Here is a 26980-nt window from a genome sequence, read left to right on the forward strand (position 1 = left end):
TTTCTTCACCTTGTAAGACCTGATCACATACACTCTTCTAAACCCAGTGCCAAAGCAGACATATGACAATTGCTCTGTTGCACTGGCGCTGTCCTGCTTTGTGCTCTGAGATGTAGAAGGTTTTGTCTGGCTGGTTTTAATGCTGCCCCACAAGAGTGCACTGTTCTCCAGCATGGAAACTACAGTAGCACAAATTGCATGAGATCTTTGCACCCTTAACTGGAGTTTGTCAGAAAAAGAAAAACTCACTTATACTCAACCAGTGTCCAGAAGGCCAGACAGACATCACTACCACCTTGGCATCTGAGGCTCTTTGAACTGATAGAAGATTTATGCAAAGATGTATTGGCAGAGCCAGATAGCCAGAACAGAGTAGTGAGACAAAGCACATTCATGAAAAATTCTATCTGGTAAATGATAAATGTGATAAGGAGAGGTCCACTTATACTGAATCACTTAATAATCCCCAATGCTCATTAAGGATCAGAACAGATCCTCTTTGTTCCTTCTTTCTTCAGACTATCTGTGAATAATTAGACACATGGCCCGTATTCAGGCTTTTGAAGATAATATTTGCATTTGCCACACTTGGAGCAATAAAGCTATGCCTGTAGGATTGGCAAATTGGTATATTTTTAAGGTTGGTTAAATATAATGCAATATATAACACACACACACAACTCTAGACTGCTTGGATTAGCCTAGGGAGTGTTTGTCATTACAAGATAGAATATGGAATTGAAACTTTAAAAGTTACCAATCTTTTAACATTTTTCTTGGTAACATTTCAAATATATACAAAAATAGATAAAATCACATAATGAGATAATGTACATATACCAATTTCTATAATGATAGCTTCAGGAAAAATCAACTAATGACAATCTTTCTAATTTATTTTTGTTTACTTTTGTGGTACTACGGATGAAACCCAGGGTCTCCCACACGCTAGGTGAGGGTTCTGTCACTGAGCTACATACATCCCAGCCTGTCAGGTCAAACTTGTTTTATGAATGTTTACCTACATTGTATCCCTTTTAATTTTAAAAAATAAACTTATGTATGCTATTCACAAAAATTTAACAATCATGTTAAATTGATTAGCAACCATCTTCCATTTTTAGAAAGGATAAACATTTCAGATAATGACAGTAATTTCACAGTTAATTAAATATGTATAAAAATATGTGTGTGTGTAGAGGTGGTGGGCGTATTATGTATGGGGATTTGTTCTTTAATTTTTTGTCAGATATTTTATATAGATTAAAAAAGAAACTCTTTTTACAGAAACTCTCACTTATGTGTTTGGTCTTCAGAAAAATTATACTCATATTGAACATGATAAAGTAAAATGGAGCCATGAATTAACTCACGTAGAGTAACTCATGTAAAGTAGCAAATTTGTATTAGTGAAGAATTAATAATGATGAAAAATTCCTAGTTCTATTCCTTAGTTCAACCACTTTTTGAAGTTTCAACACTGAAAATTTCTGAAGAAAGAAAATATTTATTATGCCTTTAACTTATCCAATATTTAACTTTATTAGCCCTTTTAGCTAGGTATTATTATCTCCATTTCAACAGATGAGAAAAAAAATAACCAAGAATTGGAATGGCTAAGGTCACACGATAATGAGAAACCATAACTTGATCTGCTGTTTTTATATTCCAAGCCCAGTCTGGACACTAAAGACCACAGCAGTGATTTTTAGGATTTCAGTTAGGATTAAATCAGATAGTTCATGTGCAACACTCTCCTATCACCCGAGCAGTATTCAGTATGTATTTTTATTATGCTTCTCTCAGTAAAGTAGTACAAGAGGGGACTCTGAGGCTAGTGTGGAAGAGGGTCATTCTACTTAAACATTAGGGTACTTTTTTCTATTTTAAATAAATATAAGAACTTTTATTGTGAATAACTTTTATATTGTGTGTGTCAAATCAAAATACATTACCCATTTCCACAAAGTATACCTATTTCTATGGGCAAATAGAAATGTTCTACATGTATATTACCAAAATAAAACAAAGTAAAATAAACAAACACATGAAAAAACACAATATCTGGTAGCTGTGGTCTTAGTTAGAAATGACAGAATTAAATTTTATTTCTTTTAAGTGCAAAGTTAATTGAAAAAAAATTATTAAACATTGCTAGAAGGAAATATTGAGAATCATGTTTGCCCACTCTGTAAACTTTCTCAACACTGTACTTTTAAATTATTGTAAAGATAATTAAATTAATATTTAACATATCTATGTTTTATATTGGTGACCTTTTCTGGTATGTATCTGATGAAACAATCATTTACTAATTTTTTTTTAAATTAGTGTTACTGAAACACCATTTCGTGAGTTTTGAAGTAAGTATACATATGTTATCTCTAGGTACTTCACTTTGAGTCTATAATTGACTTGCTTGAAATTCAAGCTCCTGCCCTTAATCTCTCTAGTGAGAAGACAGTCTTACAAAATTCTCTCCTTTACAGATACTTGTGCAATGCAACACGACACTTGTCATCACCACTACCATCGTAACTATTTCTTCTATCAATATAGAATTTGACATTTTATAAAGCACTTTTATATTCATTTGTCCATTCTATCTGAACAGAAACTCCTAAGAGGTAGATAGACAATTTAATCTTTTTAAGGTGTGTTTGAACTCTGAGAAGTAAATAGTGTCTAGCACTTAGATATCACTTACTGCATGTTTGGCACTGTTTCAAGTGCTCTGCATGCATTGATTCCTTTAATGTACAACCTTCATATGAGGTAGACACAACTGGTATACTCATTATAGATAAGATAATGGAAGCACAGAGAGGTTAAGACATTCACTTAACATCACAAAGCTAGTAGGTAACAGAGCAAGGATTAGACTCTAGGCAATTTGGCTCTAGATTGATGCTCTTAACCACAACTTTGTACTCTCTCTTCTGTAAACTGACAAGTGATGTGTCAGCAAATATTGATGACATGCAAATTCAAAACAATTCTTTTTACCAAATTGACTCATAATAATGACAGAACCTTAGTTAAGAATTAAAATTTATTATGTATATCTTTTCATGGTTTTCTCAAACTTAGTGTTTGCACATAGTAAACTGGAGTCTCTGGCAATATTCAGATAATGCTGTGTAAGGAAAAAAACTATTGCTCTTGTTTATTGATTCTGACAGTGACTTCATGTGCATGGTGACTTCTCCTTCTCATAGTATTTCCATAACTGTAATAAATATTCTCTCTTGGAATTAGAAAAGTCAGTAAACTTTTGCAAGTTCTGCTCCCCACTTCTGACTATAATCCTACAGAACAGGATAGCTGGCAAATGGCTGTCTTCTCTCTACTTCTTCAAAAAGAGGCCGCTAGTGCTGCTTTGTGTACAATCACCTCTCTGTTTTTCACAGTGACAGTCACACTGTTGCCAGCAGATGGGTGTTTGTTACATGAGTGCTTGAGTATGTGCATTTGGACTTTCAGTGATTTTGCCAAGTATAAGTCATAACTTTGGAAACAGTAGTAAGACTGGGTTCCCAAGAAAGGGTTAAGGTAGGGGGAGTTTCCTGAAGAGAGGAAAGTCATTTGTAGTCATGTAGTTGGTAAAGCCACAGGACAGCCTGCTGCTTTTGTGAGTCAAACCACTTAGTCAGATGAAAAAAAGTTAGGGAGAATCATTTTACCTCTCTCTGACTGAGACATAGGGCATGAAACTTGTAGAAAACGCATAGTGAGGCCGGGAATGGTGGCACAGGCCTGTAATACCAGCGGTTCTGGAGGCTGAGACAGGAGAATTGCAAGTTGAAAGCCAGGCTCAGCAAAAGCAAGGCACTAAGCCAACTTAGTGAGATCCTGTCTCTAAATAAAATACAAAATAGGGCTGGGGGTGTGGCTCTGTGGTTGAGTACCCCTGAGTTCAATCCCTGGTAACCACCGCCCCCCACCAATAAAAAAGAAACCTCAAAGTGAGAAGATGAGACCAAGAAAATTGTTTTTAGTCCATAGTCATCCCAAGTTGATTATACAGTTAACCTAGCATACTTCAGAAAAAATACGCTTAATACTGGAAGTCATTTTTAATATGGTGCACAAGATATCTAATAACTCATGTAATATTAAGAGTTGTGAACAAGAAGTATTCTATGCCTGGTACTACAAGACTTTGTGGCCATCATTAAGGCAGCTATGAGGATGGCAAAATGAATGTTAAAAATCTCTGCTCTGTGGAAGCTCAAAATTTAGTGACAGAGTGACTGGCAAATCTCAATAGCAATGTATATCGATAGTGGCAAAGTAGAACCCATCTCGTTCTGGCAATTTATATCAAAGGGATTAGAATATTTAAAAGTCAGCAACACCACATATTCAACCCAGTCTGAGTTAATCATACATTTAGGACATCTTTTTCATGGAGGACACAGAATCTAAAAAACATTTCTATAGTGATTCTTTCTATTAAGACATGCTATGTTTTATTTGATACTGTTATATTATTGTTCTCCCAGAAGCCCAGATAACTTTATAGCTGGTATGACCATAATGTAACACACCAATAGTCCAATAAAATGAATTGATAGCAGATGCTTTCATTCTCATTTTCACAGAGACTGAGTGTATAGACAAATTGGACATCTTGGTAAAAACAGAACAGTTAGAAACATATGAAGTTCAATCCAAAGTTTAACTCACAATATCTGTACTGGCCTGTTGATTCTGGAGTATTGTTAGTTGTTACAACAAAGGGTTAGGAGTATGATGGATGACAAGCTTTCAACTTTCCTCTTGTTTTTCTCTAATGCGTTTTTCATAGTGTGGCACTTAGAAATATATGGAGCTTCTTACAGGACCCATTTTCCTACTAGGATACAGATGTACTGGCATTTCCTAGGCAGTCTCATATTACCATCTTCAATAATAATTTGGAGGTCTATAGTATATATCTTTTGAGTCAAAACATAAATATTTCAATGGAATTATTTAAAGCACATAATTATTCTGTAGTGATCATTTTTAATTATATAATTCCTTACATTTTGCTTTTCTTCTGCATTTGAACAGGTGAATTTGGTGAGGTATGCAGTGGTCGCCTAAAACTTCCTTCCAAAAAAGAAATTTCAGTGGCCATCAAGACCCTGAAAGTGGGCTATACAGAGAAGCAGAGGAGAGACTTCCTGGGAGAAGCGAGCATCATGGGACAGTTTGACCATCCCAACATCATTCGCCTGGAAGGAGTTGTTACTAAAAGTAAGAAAAACCATAAGACCTGCTTTTGTATGTGCTGAGCAGAGGTGGTTTAAGCCTCAATTCAATCATTTAAATTTTTTTATTTTTTTTTTTCACATATTTAGTTCTGGGCCTGGAGTATAGCTCAGTGGTAGAACACATGCTCAGCATATGTGAAACCCTTGGTTCAAACTCCAACACCACCAAAAACAAAACAAAACAGAAAACACCTTTAGTTCTAACAAAAAGATCAGTTTAGGATTAAAATGCCTTTCTTTGACCACAGAGCAAAAGTATTTAACTGGTAGTATATTGACAATGCTAGTCTAGATCTTAAAAATCTTTAAAAATATATATAGGAATGAGAGGTTTAGCTATTTAGATAAGCTGATTCAAAGAGTGTCAAAGAGAGGATTGTGAGAATGTAGAGTAGTGAAGGAAAAAAATGACTCAGTTTCCACAGGACTTCTAGTTAGCTCAGCTGCTTTGTTTTTTACTGTTCACCAGCTTCATTTCAGCTTCCAGATCTTTACTCCGTTAACCCTCTGCATTTAGGAAAATTATAGGAGTCTTGGGAATGCTTCTGAGCTGTAAAGATCGGAATTACTGTAGACCCAAAACCTTTTTTTTTTTTTTTTTCAGTTCTCTGTAGATTTCAAACTGTTCTGATCTAGAGTCCCAGGTGGATTCTTGACTGCTCTGGGGAAGTTCTGGCTCACAGCCTGTGATAGAGATCTGAATTTCTTTCCATGATGGTTTCTCCAGCCAAGCTCAAAAGGGATCCCGTGAGGCAGATCTGTGATTTTTGGATCCAATCCCAATGGAAACCTCTTGAGAATGCTTAGGACTTTTTTTCCTCATGATTTTTGGAGCACAGGATGAAGAATAAGTGAAATTGGCAGCAGACTTCTTACAGTGAAAGACAACATATGGCAGGGAAGTTGGCATCCTTTAGGGGATAATTCATTGGCACCATATTTACATACTCTATGGTTACCAACAGACATTACTCATTATATTTTTCACAATGTTATTTTTCTTTAATATTACATACAGCACTTTCCAAATGGTACTAATACCTATTCTCACTTTAGTGTGACTAAAAAGGCATTTCCTTCCTCAAAAGGGCATGGTATAAATGAAATATACTTTGATTTCCTTGTGAGTTCTCATATAAAATAAATAGAATAAGGAACTTTACAGTAGGGAATGATGTAACTGTATGTCCATGTTAAGTCTTATGAAAATTATGTCTTTCTTGCCCCTGGACTTCTAAAAAATCAGGCAAAATTAGTAGTGGTGTTGAAATATTTTCCAATGAAAACTATTTTTTTTATTTTTCAAATTAATGATCAATAAAAACACTGATGGGAGTGGTAAGGGTTGAGAAAATGTAAGAATCCATTGTTCCTCAAGAAAAGACCATACTGTTTTATGTCAATTGAATTGTAGTATCACATCTCACTGGGGTTTTAGTGATGTTTTTAGTCATTTAATGACCTCCATGACATCTTCACTATGTTTGTCCTTTAGATCCAAAGTCCCAATAGAGGGAGAAAACTCATATATACTAATATAGCCATTCTTCTTTCAATAGCCACAAGTTTTCTTTTATGAAGTGCCTGTTTCATGCCTAACTTTGTACCATGGCATTATTCCATTGCCACTTCTTCCTTTGATTGAGATATGGCCTTTTTCCTGTTTACATTTGTGCAAACAACTGTAATGCAGGGGGAGCTTGTCTAACTTGAAATTGCTAGAGATACATTAAGAACTTGCTTTGCTCATTTCACCTCTAATCCTAACTCTGGACAAAAGTGGATTTCTGTACTTAATTCTTGCATTCCACTAATTTTTTTCATTTCTTGATTTTTAAAAGCTTTCTTAACAAGGGGATCATTAGCAAGGCATCCTTCCAGCCTTTAAAGCAAAATATAAACACTGAAAGAGGACAAAAGTAGGGATTAAATTAAAATCTGGATCCTGGTAGATACTTAGTTTACCAATGTTGAGGAATAAATAATTGATTAATGAGGAAGGGATGGAGGGAAAGAAAGAAAAAAAGAGAAAAGGAAGGAAGGAGTAAAGGAAGAGGGAAGAAAAAAAGAGTGAGCAGTGTCTTTATAAATGGGTTTTTCTTTAGTGTTTTAGTAAGTAATGTTAATGCATTTTTCAATGCCATACAGTTATGTAACTCTTAACGTACCCCAGGGAGTGATGGAGGTCTTAGCTTAGACAGAATAATTACATAACTTCTCCAAAACCTACAACTAAGAAAAGAATAAGATAAAAGTCACTATCAAACTAAATATCAGCTTTAAATTTTAACAAACATAAGTTGACTTTTTTGTTTCCAATGTTCTGGATTATTTAAAATTACCCTTCCTATTTCACTGTTCCCTCTAAATATGTTTACTGAATGATAAAGAAGATTATCATAATAAAATTATCATAACTACTGTAGCAAAATTTCTTAGTATATAAAAATAAAATAATTAAGTATGGATAATGGTATTCAGAAAAATAAATAAAACAATCCCCAAGACAAAAATGCAGAAAAATCTGCAGAAAATATTAAGAAAAACAATGACTTTAAAAAATTGCAAGTATTATGCATTAAACATCTTATTGTTGTCTGATTCAGGAACTTTCTAATATGGATTACAAGTGCCTTATACTTAAAGTGAAAGTTCTAAATTTGATATATCTCCCTGGTCAAGTAAGTATGTAAGAAGTTGCCAAATCTGACTATATAAATCCCAGTCTTCTCATATATTGTAAACATAATAGAGTATTAGACTTAGAATTAGATTTTAAACTCCTTAGTGGCATATTTAAAAGCTCTAAGTCTGGCACCCTATAATAACAGAGAGGAAATAGAACTCTTTACAATAAAGTTAATATGTTGCATTTAATATATAAACATGGCAATCTTGTCTCCAAAAGGAGTTATTTATTCTTCTCCTGTTATTTTAGTTTTTGAAAGTTTACCACTTCTAAAAAAAATCTACCTGTATAGTACAGATACACATGAACACACAAATACACAAACACATACACACAAGTAGAATGATACAGAGCCTACAATTTACTGAACAAAATTGCATTTAAAAAGAAAAACAGTCATATGTGTTTCTAGATTAAGAATGAAGGATCTGATATCAAAGTCTGATTCAGTCTTAGTACTTGTAAGAGCTCATATAAATCAAACCATTCACAGATATTCACTTCTCAGGTGTAGATCTAATAGTTCAGATATTTTAAAGATTAGATTAAATTGTATAAGAATACATTAAGTGACAAAGAATTGAATAAATCTCTATTACCACTTCTGGTTGAGTTAGACATATTATCAGTTATTCTGGGTGTGTAAAGAAAATTCTTAAAAATAATTCCTTATTTTTTTATTTAGTTATTTTTGCTCATGGTAATTCTTTTTATTATTGCTATCAATTGTGTGCTTGAAAATACTGGGCTTAATACAGTGTCTCATTTCCAAATCATTCAGAGAAGCCTTTTATTCAGTCATTATATTTTCTATTTGAATTTAGTCATAAACAATTTTAATGGTACATTTTTAACCTGATGGTCTTAAACAAAAGAAGGTGATAGAGTCTCTGATCTTCAAAGTAGCAGAAAGCTGGGGGCACATTCTCTGCTTAGAACTAGGTACTAACATGTGTTATCAATTTTAGTTCAAGTTCAAAAGGATGGAACTTGATTTTAGTGAATGTTTGGTATTTCTGCCATCACACCATTAGTTATATGATGTTCAGACTCTAACAGTAATTTCCACTGGCAACATTTTGCTTAGAGAAATAGAAAAAATCTTACTGTTTGAGATAGATGTGCTTTTCCCATGGATTATTTTCTGAAAATTAAAACAAAAAAAAATCATGAAATTCAACTGTAATCTTAAATTAATGGAGAATGTCATGTATATAAAATTAAGAAAATTTCTCATAATTAAAATATAACTGTCTTTGTGTAAGTGTCCCTATTGTACCAAAGACTTATACATGTGATATTCACATTCTTACTTTCTGAACATGGAATGGGGAGACATTGCTAGAATAAGATATTAAACTTAAGTAACAAAGCTAAAACCTTTTTTACTGTTCACGTTGCTGTTAAAGTCTTATTTCGCTCATGCATTAAGATGATACTTCGTGTGATACTCTTAATAGACAACATATATGTTGTGTTTATTTTACAAATAATTTGCAGAAATAGTTTGTTAGAATAACAAAATTTGGAGAATGTGATGATTCCATTATATATTCATGATTGCAAATTGATAAATGAGGTCAGAACATGTTTATTTATATACCCACATCAACTATATTAGGAACATCTCTACTAAGAATATTAGAGAAAAAATAAGGGAGGAAATGCTATTTTTACATGTTTAAAGAACATTTGCTATTTCTTTTCCCCATTCACTATGTCTCTTAGATGAATTGGTCAGGTTTGAATTATAAAAGTATTTGATATTGTGTATTTTACTCATTTAAATGAATAGGACTTTTTTCTGATAATTTGAAAGATTAAATCCAACTTATAAAATATGTTATAGTATGATTTATATGTGTCCAAAGACTACCTTTTATAGAACATTAATTATCACAAACAGTAACTGTCATAAAGGAAGAAGAAATAAAATAAATTGTACATGTTTAATAACCTTCTGAGTAATTCTGGTCTAATACAAACATGTTCAGAAAGAGAGAGAAGGAAACACCCCTAACTCATGAGGATAGTTATATCTTGATACAAACAGTACAGCTGCTTTCAGAAAGTAAAACAACAGATTATTGTGATGCCTGAACAAAATAATAATGTCATTGTAAATTCATACATAATAATATATGAACAAGTTAGCACACTGTGTACAAGTTTAGTTTATTCCAAGAATGCAAAGTTGGTTTAATATTGAATAATTTCAAACATTGACAATGAGAATAGAAGAAAAAACATGTCAATGGGCAAAGAAGACCTAAAATCACTTGAACTTTAAATTTTTATTAGCATATCATACATAGAAAATATGTACACTTGATAGGTATACCAAAGCCAAAACAAACCTATAGTCCTAATAGTAAAAAATGAAATATGAATAGTACTTCCTTTAAAGTAGAAGGAACCTGCTATTAATTCATCTGTTTTATATTAAAATATTAAACTGTGCAATTAGATAAGGTAATAAAGTATAGAAAACTTGAAAGGATGAAGCTAAAACATTCTTATAAAATCAAACTGAACACGTTCAGATTACTGTATTCATTAACTATACTTACAGAATGACGTAGCTCTGAATGGAACTAAGATCACAATTCTTGTAATCATAGATGTTAAACTTGGTTTCAAGTTAAGCGTGAATTAATTAAAACTTTAAGTAATCAAATCATTCTATGTGTTAAGATTGAGAGTATGGTTGGTTGGGGAAGGTTTGGAGAGACTTTTTCAGTCCAATCTTGAAGAGAGGAGTTATAATAGACATGATTCGATGAATTATAACAGCTAGGTCATGAATTTAGGACTACAAATAAATATTGTTGGCCCAATTTTAACTATTAGATGATGATCATTTCAACAAAACAATACCTTGATTATAATGGCTTTTAGAAAATTTGCCCTGAATTTTTATAATAATCCAATGGGAAACTCACAGAAAAGTACCTTGATCTATTACAACATTTCTATCACAATTAGATATAATACATGAAAATCTATAACTAAAGCATTTTTTCTTGTCAAAGCTGATTCAAATTGTCTGTCTTAGGAACAGGTAAATTTTGTCAATTTCCTTCAACATCCCTATTTATGCTTTTATTTCTTCCATCCTGATTCTGATTAAATGATCTAATAAAAGAATGCTAGTGCTAAGGTCAAGGGTTTTGATATTATGAATCATACTCATCTATTAAAGTGTGCTTAAGTCTCTTGAAATAAGGTGTAGAGTGAAAGACACAATTACTGTTACTAGCAAGATTTATAGCATTTCCTTTCTAAGTGAAGTTAAATTCGAATAATTTATAATATTTTAATAATTTATGCTTTTATGCTTGAATGTAAATATTTTAATCTAAAACTCATTTGAAAATTGCAAAAAAAATTTCTTTAAGCAGACTATCTATAATACATATGTTCTGTATATATGTACATATATAAAATATGTGATTAAGAAGGTTGTGGTGAAATAGTGCTGAAACTAAAATTCTTAGATATTTTTAATTACAATTCTTCTGTCATCAAGCAGTGATTCAATGATTAGTAATGTCTCTGAGTCATTGGGGATTGCTGGGGAAATGAACTTATTCTAAGTGACTGATTTTCCTTCCTTTATAATTATGAAAGATCACCATACTCTCTATATTCATAAGTTAATTGAAGAACAAAAGCACAACTCCTCTGCAAATTTTGTTTTGCTTAGTTTTGATGAAGTTTCTTTTCAGCCAGTCAGAGAACAGTTCTTCCACTGAGTTTTGAATGCATACCCAGATATATTTTGGGGTCTCTGAGGCTAGTGGAAAATATAGTTGTCTTGAGGAAGCTGATCATGTAATTTGTAAATCAAAATACACATGAAAGAATATGCAAACTTAAGTACAAATACACCAAATAATATGCAGATGAACTGGCATGTTATAAATAATTCCCCATCACATTTAATGCATGTTAGAACTCATTTGACCACTGTTCCATAGACTCTTTTCCTTAACCTTATTTATCAAAATAAACATCTCAAGGGAAATTCTACAATAAAATACTGCTTTCCAAGGTAGGATATTTGCGATTCTGTTTACTCTACGTCTGTGCATTTGGTTTGCAGAATCTTTGAACTTAATGCAAAGCACATTTTCAGTCTTACCCATCTTAACTGATGTGTTTACAAATACCTAAATTACGAAGTTAAATGCAGCCTGATCTGATTTGTGAATGGTCACGGGGCTTTGACTTAATTGACTGGTTTGACTTTTTAGCTACTTTTATTTCCCTTGCCAAACATTCTACTAGACATGCTAATAAGAAATGGAATGGTCATAAGACTAAGAGCCAGAGGAAAAGAGAGATAAGCACATGTATGAGTAGGACACAAGCATATTAACAGGTTGTATGAGACAAAGTATTTGTGACAAAGTATACATTTAATTTTGGTAATGTATCACCCTCCACAGAATTATATTAAGGGACACAGACACTGATTATGATCTACAAAGTGCATGCAATGGAAGACTGCACTCATTCATTCATTCATTCATTCATTCACTCATTTTATCCCAGGTTGGGTCTCTGGGACCAGTCTTTTAGGAGAGATCAGAGGTCCTAAGGCAAGAGACAATCTTCCATGACTTCCTGAATATTGTCAAAGCAAACTTTAGTTAGAGTTTGAAAAAAACAAGATCTTAATGTTCAAAGTTTTGACAAAATGGACTTTTCATATATTACTCGATCAACTGGACACATTTGTAATAATTTACATAATTATTACAGTATCATATTACATGAGCAAAGCTGAAAAGAACTATACTTATAACATATACTTAGCTATACTCATTCTCAAATATTATATATAACTCTCTTCTATAGTCCAAGTTTAGATAACAATTAGGGGAATGAGTAATGAAAAGCAAACATTTCAAAAAGAAAAGTAATTTAGAAACTAGTTGTTTTTGATAGAAAATACTAAAATTTTTTTGAATAATTAAAATTATGTTTTATTGTGATTTATATTCTAAAGATTATAAATATAGAAACATGAAATGTTTATAATTAAAGCATAACAGCAACAATAAAAAGAATTGCAACGTAGTAAAGTGAGTAGTCTTTGAAATCAGAGGGAGCCTTACTGGGGATATGTTTGACTATAAGTAATTGTGTAATTTAACAAATTGTTTAAATTCACAATGATGTTAGGTGAGGAAGCAATAAAATAGAAATAATGCATATTAATAGAGCCTAAGGATGCTGTGAACATTGAGTGATGTAAGTTGTCAAGTACCTAATATGATATTATGTAATTTACTAGTATTTCATATGTACCAAATTTTTTTTTATTGTAAACAAATGGGATACATCTTATTTCTCTGTTTGTACATGGAGTAAAGGCATATTTGAAATTTCATTTTCATTTTGAAATGTTTGTTTTTCATTATTTATTTTCCTGGATCTTATCAAAATAGAGTTATCTTTTCAGCTTTTTTCATGAAGCTTTATACTGTAACAATTACTTAAAGGGCTCTAGTGTTCAGAATCATTCTAATATAAACTAATCCATAGAACTGACATGTAATAATTGACTACCTCATTACCTATAGTTGAACATTTACTCAATCTGTTGCTCTTCCTATTTGGTATACTTAGCTTCTTTGTGTCTGAAGCTTTTTCTTATTTCAAACATTTCCCTCGGTGACAGCATACTGTATGAGGGTTGCAACTCTTGATTTTTAGTGTTAGCTGTATGACACTGAGCAAGTTAATTAACCTCGGTATCTCAATTTTCTCATGTGCAAAATGGAAGTGATAAGAAGTTAATATATTTAAAATGGTTAAACCAGTATTTTGCACATAATAATTTCTGTATAATACAATAAAATTCTGCATTTAAAAGGTTTAATCATATGTAAAGACACATGGTTCCTAAATGCTTTTTAAAACATACTGCCAACAGCAATTCTGATTTTAGTTTATTTTCCTTTCACATATCACATAGGTTTTAAAAGTCCAATATGTTAATTGAATGTAGGTAAAAAGATTGTATTTATTATTCTCAAATGTTTTATATAACTCCATGCATGTAGGAATATAAATCATGCATATAGGAATTTTTATTTACTTGCTTCTGACTAACCAACACAAAAAGAATACTTAGCATACAGCTCTGTAAATATTTTAGGGAGAATAAATGAATGTTGAATTCCTGATTCTATTTTAAGATTAAAGGTTAAAACTTGATTTTGATAATTAACTAAAATGAAATTAAAGGGAGGAAAGAAGCATATTTTTGTTCATTGAAAACCATACCAAATAAGCTGACTTGGACACTCTAGGTTCTGGACCTTTATTCTAGAAACTAGTCTTCTTTATTTTCTTTATTAAATTTCATTTTCTATTGAAACCTAGGTTTTTGTTTCATTTGATTGAAACTGTGTGAACGTTGGAGAATAGGAAAGATTTTACATGCTTGTGTTCATCAGGTCCATCAAAGTGGATTATATATGTTTGTTTTATGATATTATTTGGACAATACTAATGATTACTTAATTTGTTATTTACCATATACTTAGGTAAACCAGTTATGATTGTCACAGAATACATGGAAAATGGTTCCTTGGACAGTTTCTTACGTGTAAGTAAAATATATATATATATATATATATATATATATATATATATATGCTTGGGTGTATGCACACACACACATACTGATAAAATATTAGAGATGCCTTCAAATATTGTGCCATGCAATTTGGAAATCTAAATTTAAGCAAACCTGAAATTTTCTGTTATTAAATAGTAAGGAGAAAAGTATAAAATTTCATCCTTATCTTGCAGCACTTAAATGGTAATGGTTTATAGTTTTAAAACAAATTTATGCAATCTTTTTCAGCTATTTTGTAATGTTATGATTCACACCAGTATCAAAAAATATAAAACATAAAAAAATTTCTAAGACAAGACACAAATTACACTGCTATATGACAGAAATACTACCTTTTCTTTATTTAAAATAAGTAACCTCTGTTTCTTATAAGACAGATCATCTACCTCTCACATAATGCTGTTCACTCAGAAACTAATCATATGCTGTAATGCAAAGTATGTATACTCTCAATTGAGGAATTTCATTTTTGTGATATATATATGTATATATATATATGTAGAAAGAGACTATTCTTAAGTTTAGAAGCTTTATGTTTTAATACATTTGATATGTTTTATTTTATTTTTTGTTCCTGTCCTACATGACAGTAGAATGTATTTCGATACATTATACATACATGGAGTTTAACATATTCTAATTAAGATCTCATTCTTGTGGTTGTACATGATGTGGAGAGTCACTGGCAGATTCATTCCACTGTCTTTCCAATTTCCATACCCCTCCCTCTCCCTCCTTCCCTTTTTAAAAATATGTTTCAACCAATATTATTTACAAAGAAATGCAAAAATTTTATGGCATTCAAAAGTCTGTGATGTCTTGAATTACAATGGCAATCATTAGTCACTGTAGGGGATAAGAGAAGACATAGTCTCTGTCCTCAAAGCACTTTAAATATTTTGTAAATTGAGATAGATAGATAAAGCATGATTTGATACATAAAATATACATGTATTAGTAATCATGGAGGAAAATTCTGACTTTTCTAAGAGTGAGAATTCACCAACTTTAATATTCAATGTCAAATAGTTTTTTAATTATTTTCATAAAGATTTCAAAAACATTTTCTAAATCAGGTGATTGAACTATTAGAGCTGGCATTCACTTAATATTATTAGTTTTGTAAATATATGGAGATGTGCAGTTTCATATTAGTATATTATCTATATATTTTAAACTATATGTTCTATTGAAATCCAAGTGAATCATAAGTTTTTCTAAATATAGGACTCCATCTATTTATTACTTTGTCTTCTTTTGCTTTCTATTTTATGACCTACAAATCAGGATTGGTTTATCAGGATATGTTTAAAATATTAAAAAAAAAATCAATCAATAAATTTTTCCTACTTAGGTACTACTTATTTATGATGATAATTTAAAATTTAGTATCTACCTTATTTGAAGCAATTCATACAATATGTAGAAACCAAGAAGGGAGAATGAAATAAATCCATTGCAATTTTTTGTTCTTGACTTTAATGCTTCTGAAGAAGAGCATTAAAAAGAACAGAGAAGTCCTGCTTTTGAATCTGGTTCTGATTACATGATAATGTTTTTGGAATTACAGCCTCTATGCAATTTTGTTCTAGTCTTGTATTCGTCTCTCCACACCTCTTGTTAGTCTTGAGTGCTTGGAGCTAAAATGTGTATAATCATTCTCATTACAAATTTGGGAATGTAAGATTTCAAAGGAAAATAGATATTTTTTGGCTATGGAAACATATCATGGCCTATTGGAAATGTTTTGCAGAAACATGATGCCCAGTTTACAGTCATCCAGCTGGTGGGGATGCTCCGAGGTATAGCATCTGGCATGAAGTACCTGTCAGATATGGGATATGTACACAGAGACCTTGCTGCCCGGAACATATTGATCAACAGTAATTTGGTGTGTAAGGTTTCTGACTTTGGACTTTCACGTGTTCTCGAGGATGATCCAGAAGCTGCTTATACAACAAGAGTAAGTAACATGGACTTTTCTCCCTTTTCATCTTTACTTTTCATCTTGTATCATGTGGACTTGTAAATAAGTAAAAATACTGTGTCAGTTATGCTTCCCTGGAAGGAAAAAAATCTCTTAAAATTAAGATATTAACTAGGTGTGATGTTGCACACCTGTTGTTCCAGTGACTTGGGAGGCTGAGAGAGGAAGATTGCAAGTTTGAGGCCAGCCCCAGCAACTTAGTGAGATCCTGTCTCAAAATAAAAAATAAAAAGAACTGGTTATGTAGTTCAGCTGTAAAGTATCCCTGGTTCAATCCTGAATACCAAAAAAAAAAAAAAAAAAAAAAGGTTAAAATTAAAACATTATTCTGGGTAAAACGATGACCACTATTTAAAAGATGAGTAATTATTTAAATTCTGAAATACCATTTTTAGATATTTAGTATAATAAATACCCCCAAACGGCAGCAAAACTTTCACATGCCTAAAATACTGACACATTATATCTACCCATTTTTTTATCGATGATTGAGTCACCTTAAGTAAACAGATTTGATAAAATCTCAGAATGCCAATCCTACAGGCTTAATTTAAAAGCATTTTTTAAAAAATCAATATTTACATGAATAACATATGTTCATATTATAAAACTTCAATACAAAGCAATAAAAAAGAAAAAAGTTGTTTATAATTCTGCCAATCCTAGAGAATATTTGTTTTTGAATCAATTTTTAAGAGTTTTCTTCATTCCTATATATACAAACAGTTGAGCAAAGTAGGATTATTTATTATGCCATTTTATACCATGTTTTTTTCCTTAATGTTTACCTCTTGAGTGTATTTCACATTCAATAGTCTTTGTTCTCATCCTTAACAACTTGATGTATATATTCCTTTTTCAGTTTCATATTTTAAGGCAAACTATACTTAATGAGCAAATATTATTTTATCTACTATGAATATTTTAAATGACAAGTACATAAATAATCTGTCAATATTCATAATTGTATAGGCCTAATGATATCCTTGTAACACATTCCTAAAAGTGGATTATCTTTGTCAAAGAATCTGCTTATTTTCTTTTTTAACTGGGGATTGAACCCAGCAGCACTTAACCACTGAGACATAACCAGCCCTTTTTGTGTTTTAGAGACAGGGTCCCAGTAAGTAGCTTAGGGCCTCCCTAAATTGCTCAGGCTGTCTTTGAACTTGCAATCCTCCTGCCCTAGTGTAGCTAGCCCCTGTTATCTGCAGGCATGTGCCACCATACCTAGCCAGTCTGTGCCTGTTTTAAAAGTACAATTCACTGTACTCCTGATAAAACTAGGTGTTATCATTATTTTCAACATTTACTTATCAGGAGAAATTATTTACAATCCTTTTCATTTGCATCCATTTGATTAAAAATGCATTTGAATTGTTTTCAGTATTTGTTAGATTTCTTTGAAATCCCATTCTATAGAAAAAATTTTTACAAAGAAAATTCAGAAAATAGAAATAAAGAATAAAAATTATAGTATTGATACCACCCAAGAATAAGAGGCATTAACATATTTAGTTTATCCTTTCAAAATATTTTCTATGCATTTTTGCAGATATTTACAAAAACAGATCACACTGTAATATGCTGATATAAAAAATTCAACCTATCAATTAGTTCAGTATTTTCTTTATATGTAAATTCAACATTATCTTGAAATCTGCATTTTCAGATATAGAAAAATAAAATCATAATTTCTAGATGATTAAGTATTCTTTTACAATATCATTTAATAATCATGGCAATCTGTTTTTACTCCTACACAATTTATTTAAACAATGCTCTATTTGTACAGAATTTGTTTTGATATTATTAATAATACTCTGATGTACATCTTAATATATGGTTTATCTCTATGAGTATCTCTTCAAGATAAATATCTAGAATTAAAATCACTGGATCAAAATGTGTGCAATATGTGAGGATTTTTGATATTCGAATTGCCCAATTGTCTATGATATATCAATTTGCAGTTCTAATGGCAGTAAATTAGTTCCCCCTTATCTGCAATGAATATGTTCCAAGACAGCCAGTGCATACCAGAAACTGCAGAGTACTTAAAACTATTTATATTGCATTTTTTAAGCTATTACATTGAGAAATTTCAACTTTTCACATAAAGGAATCTTTTTTATACCTTTTCTCTGGAAAATCTGTACTGTAAGCATACTTATTTTTGCCCATTATTAATTAAAATAAAGATCATTGAGTAACTAAAAGGCAAGTAAGATATACAGCATGGGTACACTTGACGAAACATTCCAGTTGGGACGGAGTAGAATGTTGTGAGATTTCAATAGGCTGCTCAGAATTTCATCCAGTTTAAAACATATGAATTGTTTCTTTCTGGAACTTTGAACTTGCTGTCCTCCTGTCTCAGCCTCCAGAGCGCCTGGGATTACAGGCATGGGCCACTGTGCCCATATATTATTTTTGGATCATGGTTGACTGAAGGAACCTGAAACTATAGAAAGTGAAATTGTGGGTAATGGGACCTTCTACATGTAAGCAATTCTTTCTTCACACTCTGAAAATCCAAGAGAATGGATAGTTCTTAAAGACAGAAGACTTCTGCTGTGTTTTTGTTGTATTCCAAAAGTTGATTCCTAATTAAAAAAACAAAAACACCTCTTTTCTTTATAAATTACCCATCTTGACAGCTCAGTTAACAACGGTAAGACTCTCACATGGAATCCATATCACACTTCATGAAAGAGCCTAATTTGGCAAATTGAGTTTCATTTTCAGCAATAGTAACAGAACCACAGAAACATAGCAGCACAGTGTCCTGGGGATATTTCTAGATGACTTAAGAGTTGGCACTCTCTTGATGGTTTTATTTATATGTTATACTTTTTGCCTTTCTTATTTTCAATTATACTGAGTGGTGGGTTTACTTTTTAATGAATGTAAATATTTTTAATAATATATCCTGTGTTATATACAAGATTTTTTTAAATTTTGCAGCTATTTGAATTAAATTTATAACAATGACTAAAACTATACCTCTGAATACTCAATGAAATTGAAAATTCTGGGCAATTACCTCAGTAGAGCTTTTAAATTCTTTTCTGATCTCCACAAAAATTATTCATCCAGTGCTCTATAATACAGCATCATTTTTATAACTAGACTATCATCCCAGGAGACAACATATTACATTAAACAATAACATTTATTGTACTAAAAAAGTGTGCTTATTCTTCTCAGTAATACTGTGCTTTATAAAGATATCCTTCACAACCTTCTTGTGCTGTAAGGGCTTCTAATATAATTCCTGAAATTATCATGCCTCTTTACATTGTCCTTGTTGTCACGTTACTCAAAAAGTACTCCCAATTTTGATAAAAATATTTGATGAAAAGTTTATATTTGAAATAAGTTCAATCAGGTTCTAATCTTTATGCCACATCCAATTGTTAAATGAGAGGATTCTTTTCCCAGTACAAGTCTTGACTTATATTATATGCAAAGGAGCAATTTCTTTGGTGGGAACTTTAAAGATCCGCCCAAATCTAGATCATCTGCTCTCTAGAGAACATAAGTGTGTTGAATTTCAGAGTTTCAATTACAAGGGTGGTTATTTTGTCAGGGCCAAAAAGTCCCAATGACCAGTTCTTTTGCTCTTAGTAAAATAAAGGTACTACTATGTCAAAATTCCTCATTGTAACTTTTCTCTAAGAAAAACACAACAGGCTCTTTGCACTGATATTTCAGTATCAGAAGTCTCTTAAAAACCACACCATCCAATGGATTTATTCACATGTAATGGTTTAGAATTCTACAGTATTCATTTTTTATTTTCTTGAAACTCCCTCAAAATATCCATGGTGGTCCTGGCTTCTTTTTGGAATTTGCATCTGCATTTCTAGATTAATTTAGAAATCATTGATTTAATGTCTCATACTAAGTCTTGTGTAGTACAATACGTTTTTGATTTACTCTTAATATATGATTTGATTATAAATTTATAGGGCTGTTATTCTTTTGTAAGAAAATGCACCAAAACAACTAATTAAATTGTCATTCTAAGTTCTCATATTGGGTATGTGTATTTACTACAGGAACATTGTTATTGCAAAAGTGTTTTGGGAATTACTCTTCTTGGAATTTTTTGTTAAAGCTGGATTGTGACTTACAGCAATAATCAAAATTGTTTAAGCACATAGTATTTTGGGAAATAGTCTTGACTGAGATGAAATTTCCCATCTCATTAAGTTTTATTGTGTACTAAATAAGAAAACTAGCTCTTTATTACATATATAGTAAAGTCTGTTTATTTGTTTTTAAACTAAAAACAGTATTATTCAGTTGAGATATCCATCTTATATATTTAGTATGCTATGATTATGATTATTTCAGAAAAAAACACGTTCATCATTTAAAACAGTGCAGTGAAGTATTCTTGTCAGATAAACTTATTCTGATTAATCTGCCTCATAAATCAGTGCCATAAGTAACAACACATTTCACCTAGCTGGTGTTTCTGCAATGCAGATATTATCATTCAGTGCTTCAATACATTAGACCTTTCCCAATTTTCATCTGAAAATTATTGCCTTTAGGTAGACAGTTGATTGCACAAGGAATCATGAGAGGCATTTGATTTGATGTCACTGCCATGGGGTGGGGGGGTATCTGCAACTCCCATTTCTTTAATTTTTTTCCCAGTAGTCAATCCTGGGGTACATTGCCACTGAGCTACATCCCCAGCCCTTTTATTTATTTTTTATTTTGAGACAGGGTCTCAAAAAGTTGCTTAGGGCCTCACTAAATTGCTGAGACTGTCCTTGAACTTGGATCCTCCTACTTCAGCCTCCTTAGTCACTGCAGGGGTGAACCACTGCATCCAACTGCAGCACCCATCATTAAAACATCTCAAGGGAGTGATGGGCATGATACTAAAGTGATAGAAACTATGCACGATAATTTTGTATTTTAAGAAATCTTAAACTGGAGAGAGTATTTGAAGAGATCAGAACATGCTTGATCTCAATACTTAAAAAAATTTTTAGACACTTCCCCATGCTGCTTTCTTTTTTTTTTTTTTTATTGTAAACAAATGGGATACATGTTGTTTCTCTGTTTGTACATGGCGTAAAGGCATACCATTTGTGTAATCATAAATTTACATAGAGTAATGTTGTTTGATTCATTCTGTTATTTTTTCCCTTCCCCCCACCCCTCCCACCCCTCTTTACCCTCTATACAGTACTTCCTTCCTCCATACTTGCCCCCCTCCCTAACCCTAACTCTAACCCTAACACTAACCCTTCCCTCCCCCCCATTATGTGTCATCCTCCACTTATTAGCGATATCATTCATCCTTTGGCTTTTTGAGATTGGCTTATCTCCTTTAGCATGATATTCTCCAATTTCATCCATTTGCCTGCAAATGCCATAATTTTATCATTCTTTATGGCTGAGTAATATTCCATTGTATATATATACCACAGTTTCTTTATCCACTCATCAATTGAAGGGCATCTAGGTTGGTTCCACAGTCTGGCTATTGTGAATTGAGCAGCTATGAACATTGATGTGGCTGTGTCTCTGTAGTATGCAGATTTTAAGTCCTTTGGGTATAGGCCAAGGAGTGGGATAGCTGGGTCAAATGGCGGGTCCATTCCAAGTTTTCTAAGGAATCTCCACACTGCTTTCCAGAGTGGCTGCATTAATTTGCAGCCCCACCAGCAATGTATGAGTGTACCTTTCTCCCCACATCCTCGCCAACACCTGTTGTTGCTCGTATTCTTGATAATCGCCATTCTAATTGGGGTGAGATGGAATCTTAGGGTGGTTTTGATTTGCATTTCTCTTATTACTAGAGATGTTGAACATTTTTCCATATGTTTGTTGATTGCTTGTAGATCTTCTTCTGTGAAGTGTCTATTCATTTCCTTAGCCCATTTGTCGACTGGATTATTTGAATTCTTGGAGTAAAGTTTTTTGAGTTCTTTATAGATTCTGGAGATTAGTGCTCTATCTGAAGTATGATTGCCAAAGATATTCTCCCATTCTGTAGGCTCTTTCTTCGCATTGCTGATAGTTTCCTTTGCTGAGAGAAAGCTTTTTAGTTTGAATCTATCCCAGTGGTTGATTCTAGCTTTTATTTCTTGTGCTATGGGAGTCCTGTTAAGGAAGTCTGGTCCTAGACCAACAAGGTGAAGATTTGGACCTACTTTTTCTTCTATAATCTGCAGGGTCTCTGGTCTGATTCCGAGGTCCTTAATCCATTTTGAGTTTAGTTTCGTGCATGGTGAGAGATATGGGTTTAGTTTCATTCTGTTGCATATGGATTTCCAATTCTCCCAGCACCATTTGTTGAAGAGGCTATCTTTTCTCCATTGCATATTTTTGGCCCCTTTGTCTAGTATGAGAAAATTGTATTTATTTGGGTTTGTGTCCGTGTCCTCTATTCTATACCATTGATCTACCTTTCTATTTTGGTACCAATACCATGCCGTTTTTGTTACTATTGCTTTGTAGTAGAGTTGAAGATCTAGTATTGCAATACCCCCTGTTTCACTCTTCCTGCTAAGTATTGCTTTAGCTATTCTGGGTTTCTTATTCTTCCAGATGAATTTCATAATTGCTTGCTCTATTTCTGTAAGGTACATCATTGGGATTTTAATTGGAATTGCATTGAATTTGTATAGCACTTTAGGTAGTATGGCCATTTTGACAATATTAATTCTTCCTATCCAAGAACATGGAAGATCTTTCCATCTTCTAAGGTGTTCTTTAATTTCTTTCTTTAGTGTTGTATAGTTCTCATTGTAGAGGTCTTTCACCTCTTTTGTGAGATTGATTCCCAAGTATTTTATTTTTTTCGAGGCTATTGTGAATGGGGTAGTTTTCCTAATTTCTCTTTCTGAAGATTCATCACTTATGTATAAAAATGTGTTGGATTTACGGGCATTGATCGTGTAACCTGCTACTTTACTGAATTCACTTATGAGTTCTAAGAGTTTTCTGGTGGAATTTCCAGGTTCCTCTAAATATATAATCATGTCATCAGCGAACAGGGATAGTTTGAGTTCTTCTTTCCCAATTCGTATCCCTTTAATCTCCTTGGTTTGTCTAATTGCTCTGGCCAGAGTCTCAAGAACGATGTTGAATAGAAGTGGTGAAAGAGGGCATCCCTGCCTTGTTCCAGTTTTTAGGGGGAATGCTTTCAGTTTTTCACCATTTAGAATGATATTAGCCATGGGCTTAGCATAAATGGCCTTTACAAAGTTAAGGAATGTTCCCACTATCCCTATTTTTTCTAGTGTTTTGAGCATGAAGTGGTGCTGTATTTTATCAAATGCTTTTTCTGCATCTATTGAAATAATCATGTGATTCTTGACTTTAAGTCTATTAATGTGGTGAATTACGTTTATTGATTTCCTGATGTTGAACCAACCTTGCATCCCTGGGATGAAACCAACTTGATCATGGTGCACTATCTTTTTAATATATTTTTGTATGCGATTTGCTAAAATTTTGTTGAGAATTTTTGCATCGATGTTCATTAAGGATATTGGTCTGAAATTTTCTTTCCTTGATGAGTCTCTGTCTGGTTTAGGTATCAGGGTGATATTGGCTTCATAGAATGAGTTTGGGAGGGTTCCCTCCTCTTCTATTTTATGGAATACTTTGAGAAGTATTGGAATGAGCTCGTCTTTAAAGGTTTTGTAGAACTCGGCTGAGAACCCATCTGGTCCCGGACTTTTCTTTGTTGGTAGGCTTTTGATGACTTCTTCTATTTCAGTACTTGAAATTGGTCTATTTAAATTGTTTATGTCCTCCTCGTTCAGTTTAGGCAATTCATATGTCTCTAGAAACCTGTTGATGCCTTCAAAATTTTCTATTTTGTTGGAGTATAGATTTTCAAAAAATCTATACCCCATGCTGCTTTCTATGCTAGTTGAAGCACATCACTCTTGCCTCTCATATTCTCAACAGTATGTCTGCTAGGAAAGGGTCAGATTAAAGTATAATATACATCTTCGTGTGATTTTTCTCTTTTCCATAAGGATATTATGAAGAGAATCCCTGTGAAATTAAGTCCCTGTGTTTGGCTTCCCAGAATGTGAATCTCAGTATAATTATTACATATTTCCTGTTTGTTTGTTAGCCTTGGCCTACCAATTTGTTTCTCTAAAAGAAACATGTTAACAAAGGTGAGAATTATTTACAACTGAATAAATTTTCAATCTTTCCACTTATGAAATTTTTTTCAAGGAGATTGTTAGCATTTTTGTATAGATGTATGCATACATCTATGCATATGAACATACTTATATTCATGTTGAAACAGATGGAATCTAATTCCCAACATGATAGTGCTTAATTTGTTGTTTTATTTGGGATGAATTTAGAGAAACTGTACAATGTCATAAAATTTACCTGCTGTGTAGTCAGTCTATCCAATTCTCAGGTCCTCAATTTCATTTTGGGAGAATAATTATTACATGAACTATTTAGGGAAGTTTGAGAAAACCAATTTATTTGCTCTTATTTATATTTTCCATTATTATATGTTTTTTATTTCTATTTCTGTTCTGATGTAGTATACTTAGTAATTACCTATGGGATTTTTTTGTGTGGGGGGGTACTGGGAATTGAACCCAGGGTGCTTTACCCTTGGGCTACATCCCCAGTCCTTTTTATTTGTATTGTTTATTTTGAGACAGGGTCTCACTTAGTTGAGTACAGCCTTGCTAAGTTCCTGAGGGTGGCCTGGAATTGGTGGTCCTGATACCTCGGCTTCCTGAATCACTGGAATTATAGGCGTGCACCACCACACCCAGCCTTACCCACTGGATTTTTATATTGGTTGAGAGCATCCTGTCTTTGGTCAGAAAAAAATCTTAATTTGCAAAATAATATGTCTATCTTTTAGATCTGTGACTCTGTAAAGTTGATACCAGAAATATTCTACTACAGTTTCATTCTATTTTTCTTCATTTGCAGAATAAAAAAAAATTATTAAAACTAAGTGATTAAATATTCTTATTCATAGTAACTGTTTTAAGAACATAAATGGTAGAAAACATCAGTCTTGATCTGAAATATTCTCGCTATGCACATCCAAAAAATGGTATGAGATGAAATGAGTATATTATTTTGATAAGTAATATATGTCATATATCATTTACATGTGAATGAAAACATACAATAACAAAACATCTAATCAGTGCCCTTCATATACTAACAATACTTTAGCTTTCAAGCAAAATAAAGTCAACCACAAATTTACTCCAGAGTTATATGTATGAATATGTCTGTATGTAGGTTCACAAAGTAAAGCCATTTATTCATAAATCCACAAGTTCTAAATGATTTAGTAACTTTAGTCATCAATGTTGCATCAAAACTTAATCAGAGGGCTGGGATTGTGGCTCAATGGAAGAGTTGTGTCACATGTGAGGCCCTGGGTTCAATCCTCAGCACCACATGAAAAGATAAATAAATAAAAAGAGAGATATTGTGTCCATCTAAAACTAAAAATATATTTCAAAAAACTTAATCAGAAGTTTAGCATTTTCTAGCCACCCATTTTAGACTGATAGATATCATGAACATTTCACCAACGATCTATCCAGATTTATTTTGTGGCAAATCAAAACTATAATTTTGAAGTAAGGGGGTATATAAATGTATCTAAATGTATTACCCACAGTTTTATCAGGAACTGTTTTCTTTAAAATACATGATTCAATCATTTACTTATTCAGCAAATATATGAGTATGTACAACACATCAGGCACTAACCCGGGCCTGGTGACTCAGAAAGTGAAACAAAGCCCTGACCTCAAGTTCACATTTTACTGTTGGGACTCAAATCATTAAAAAAACAAGCAAAGGCTTAGAGAAAGGTGAGCAATGTGGGCAACATGCAGGGAGTACCATTTTAACAGGAAGATTAGAGTTTCTATGATAAAATGACATTTGAGGAAAGAACTAATGAGAGTGAAGGAGGACTTAATTTATAAGAAGGCTAAATAAACAGGCTAATTTCACTCTGATTTTTAATAAATAATTTTACTCATTTCTCTGATTTCAAGAGTCTTCATTTGTAGGGTGACCATTTAAGAATTCAGATTAGTGATTAATTCTGGCTAATAATGATTCATCTTTGCTGTTGTTTGGTTCAGTCTATATTGTTGGTGATCTCTGCAAGTTTAGTAAAAATTACTTTATTATTTCCAGTCACCTTACAAATATCCCATAGATGCAAATATGTGATGACAGAGTACTTGCAGTTTTTTCATGTACCCTAAAGTAATCAGTCCCAGACTCCTCTGTCACAGTGCCCTATGCTAATTTTACCTCTTCATGTCTGGAATGGGTTATTTGACTCATTCTTCTCTATCACTCTTTCTACCATGATTCTATAT

The 26980-nt window shown here is 32.5% G+C and overlaps 1 protein-coding gene across 2 annotated transcripts in view; it reads left to right on the forward strand.

The window, feature by feature from the left end:
• The window catches only part of EPHA3 (EPH receptor A3), a 340031-nt gene that overhangs the window by 281627 nt on the left and 31424 nt on the right, over positions 1 to 26980 (forward strand). For both annotated transcript variants that reach the window (XM_079155919.1, XM_079155920.1), the window contains exons 11-13: positions 5059 to 5244; positions 14511 to 14572; positions 16359 to 16568. In XM_079155919.1, coding sequence (XP_079012045.1) covers positions 5059 to 5244; positions 14511 to 14572; positions 16359 to 16568 — 458 coding nt within the window. The remainder of the gene's footprint in view (positions 1 to 5058; positions 5245 to 14510; positions 14573 to 16358; positions 16569 to 26980) is intronic.

The sequence above is a fragment of the Sciurus vulgaris genome (assembly GCF_902686455.1).
Source record: "Sciurus vulgaris genome assembly, chromosome: 10".
NCBI lineage: Eukaryota > Metazoa > Chordata > Mammalia > Rodentia > Sciuridae > Sciurus > Sciurus vulgaris.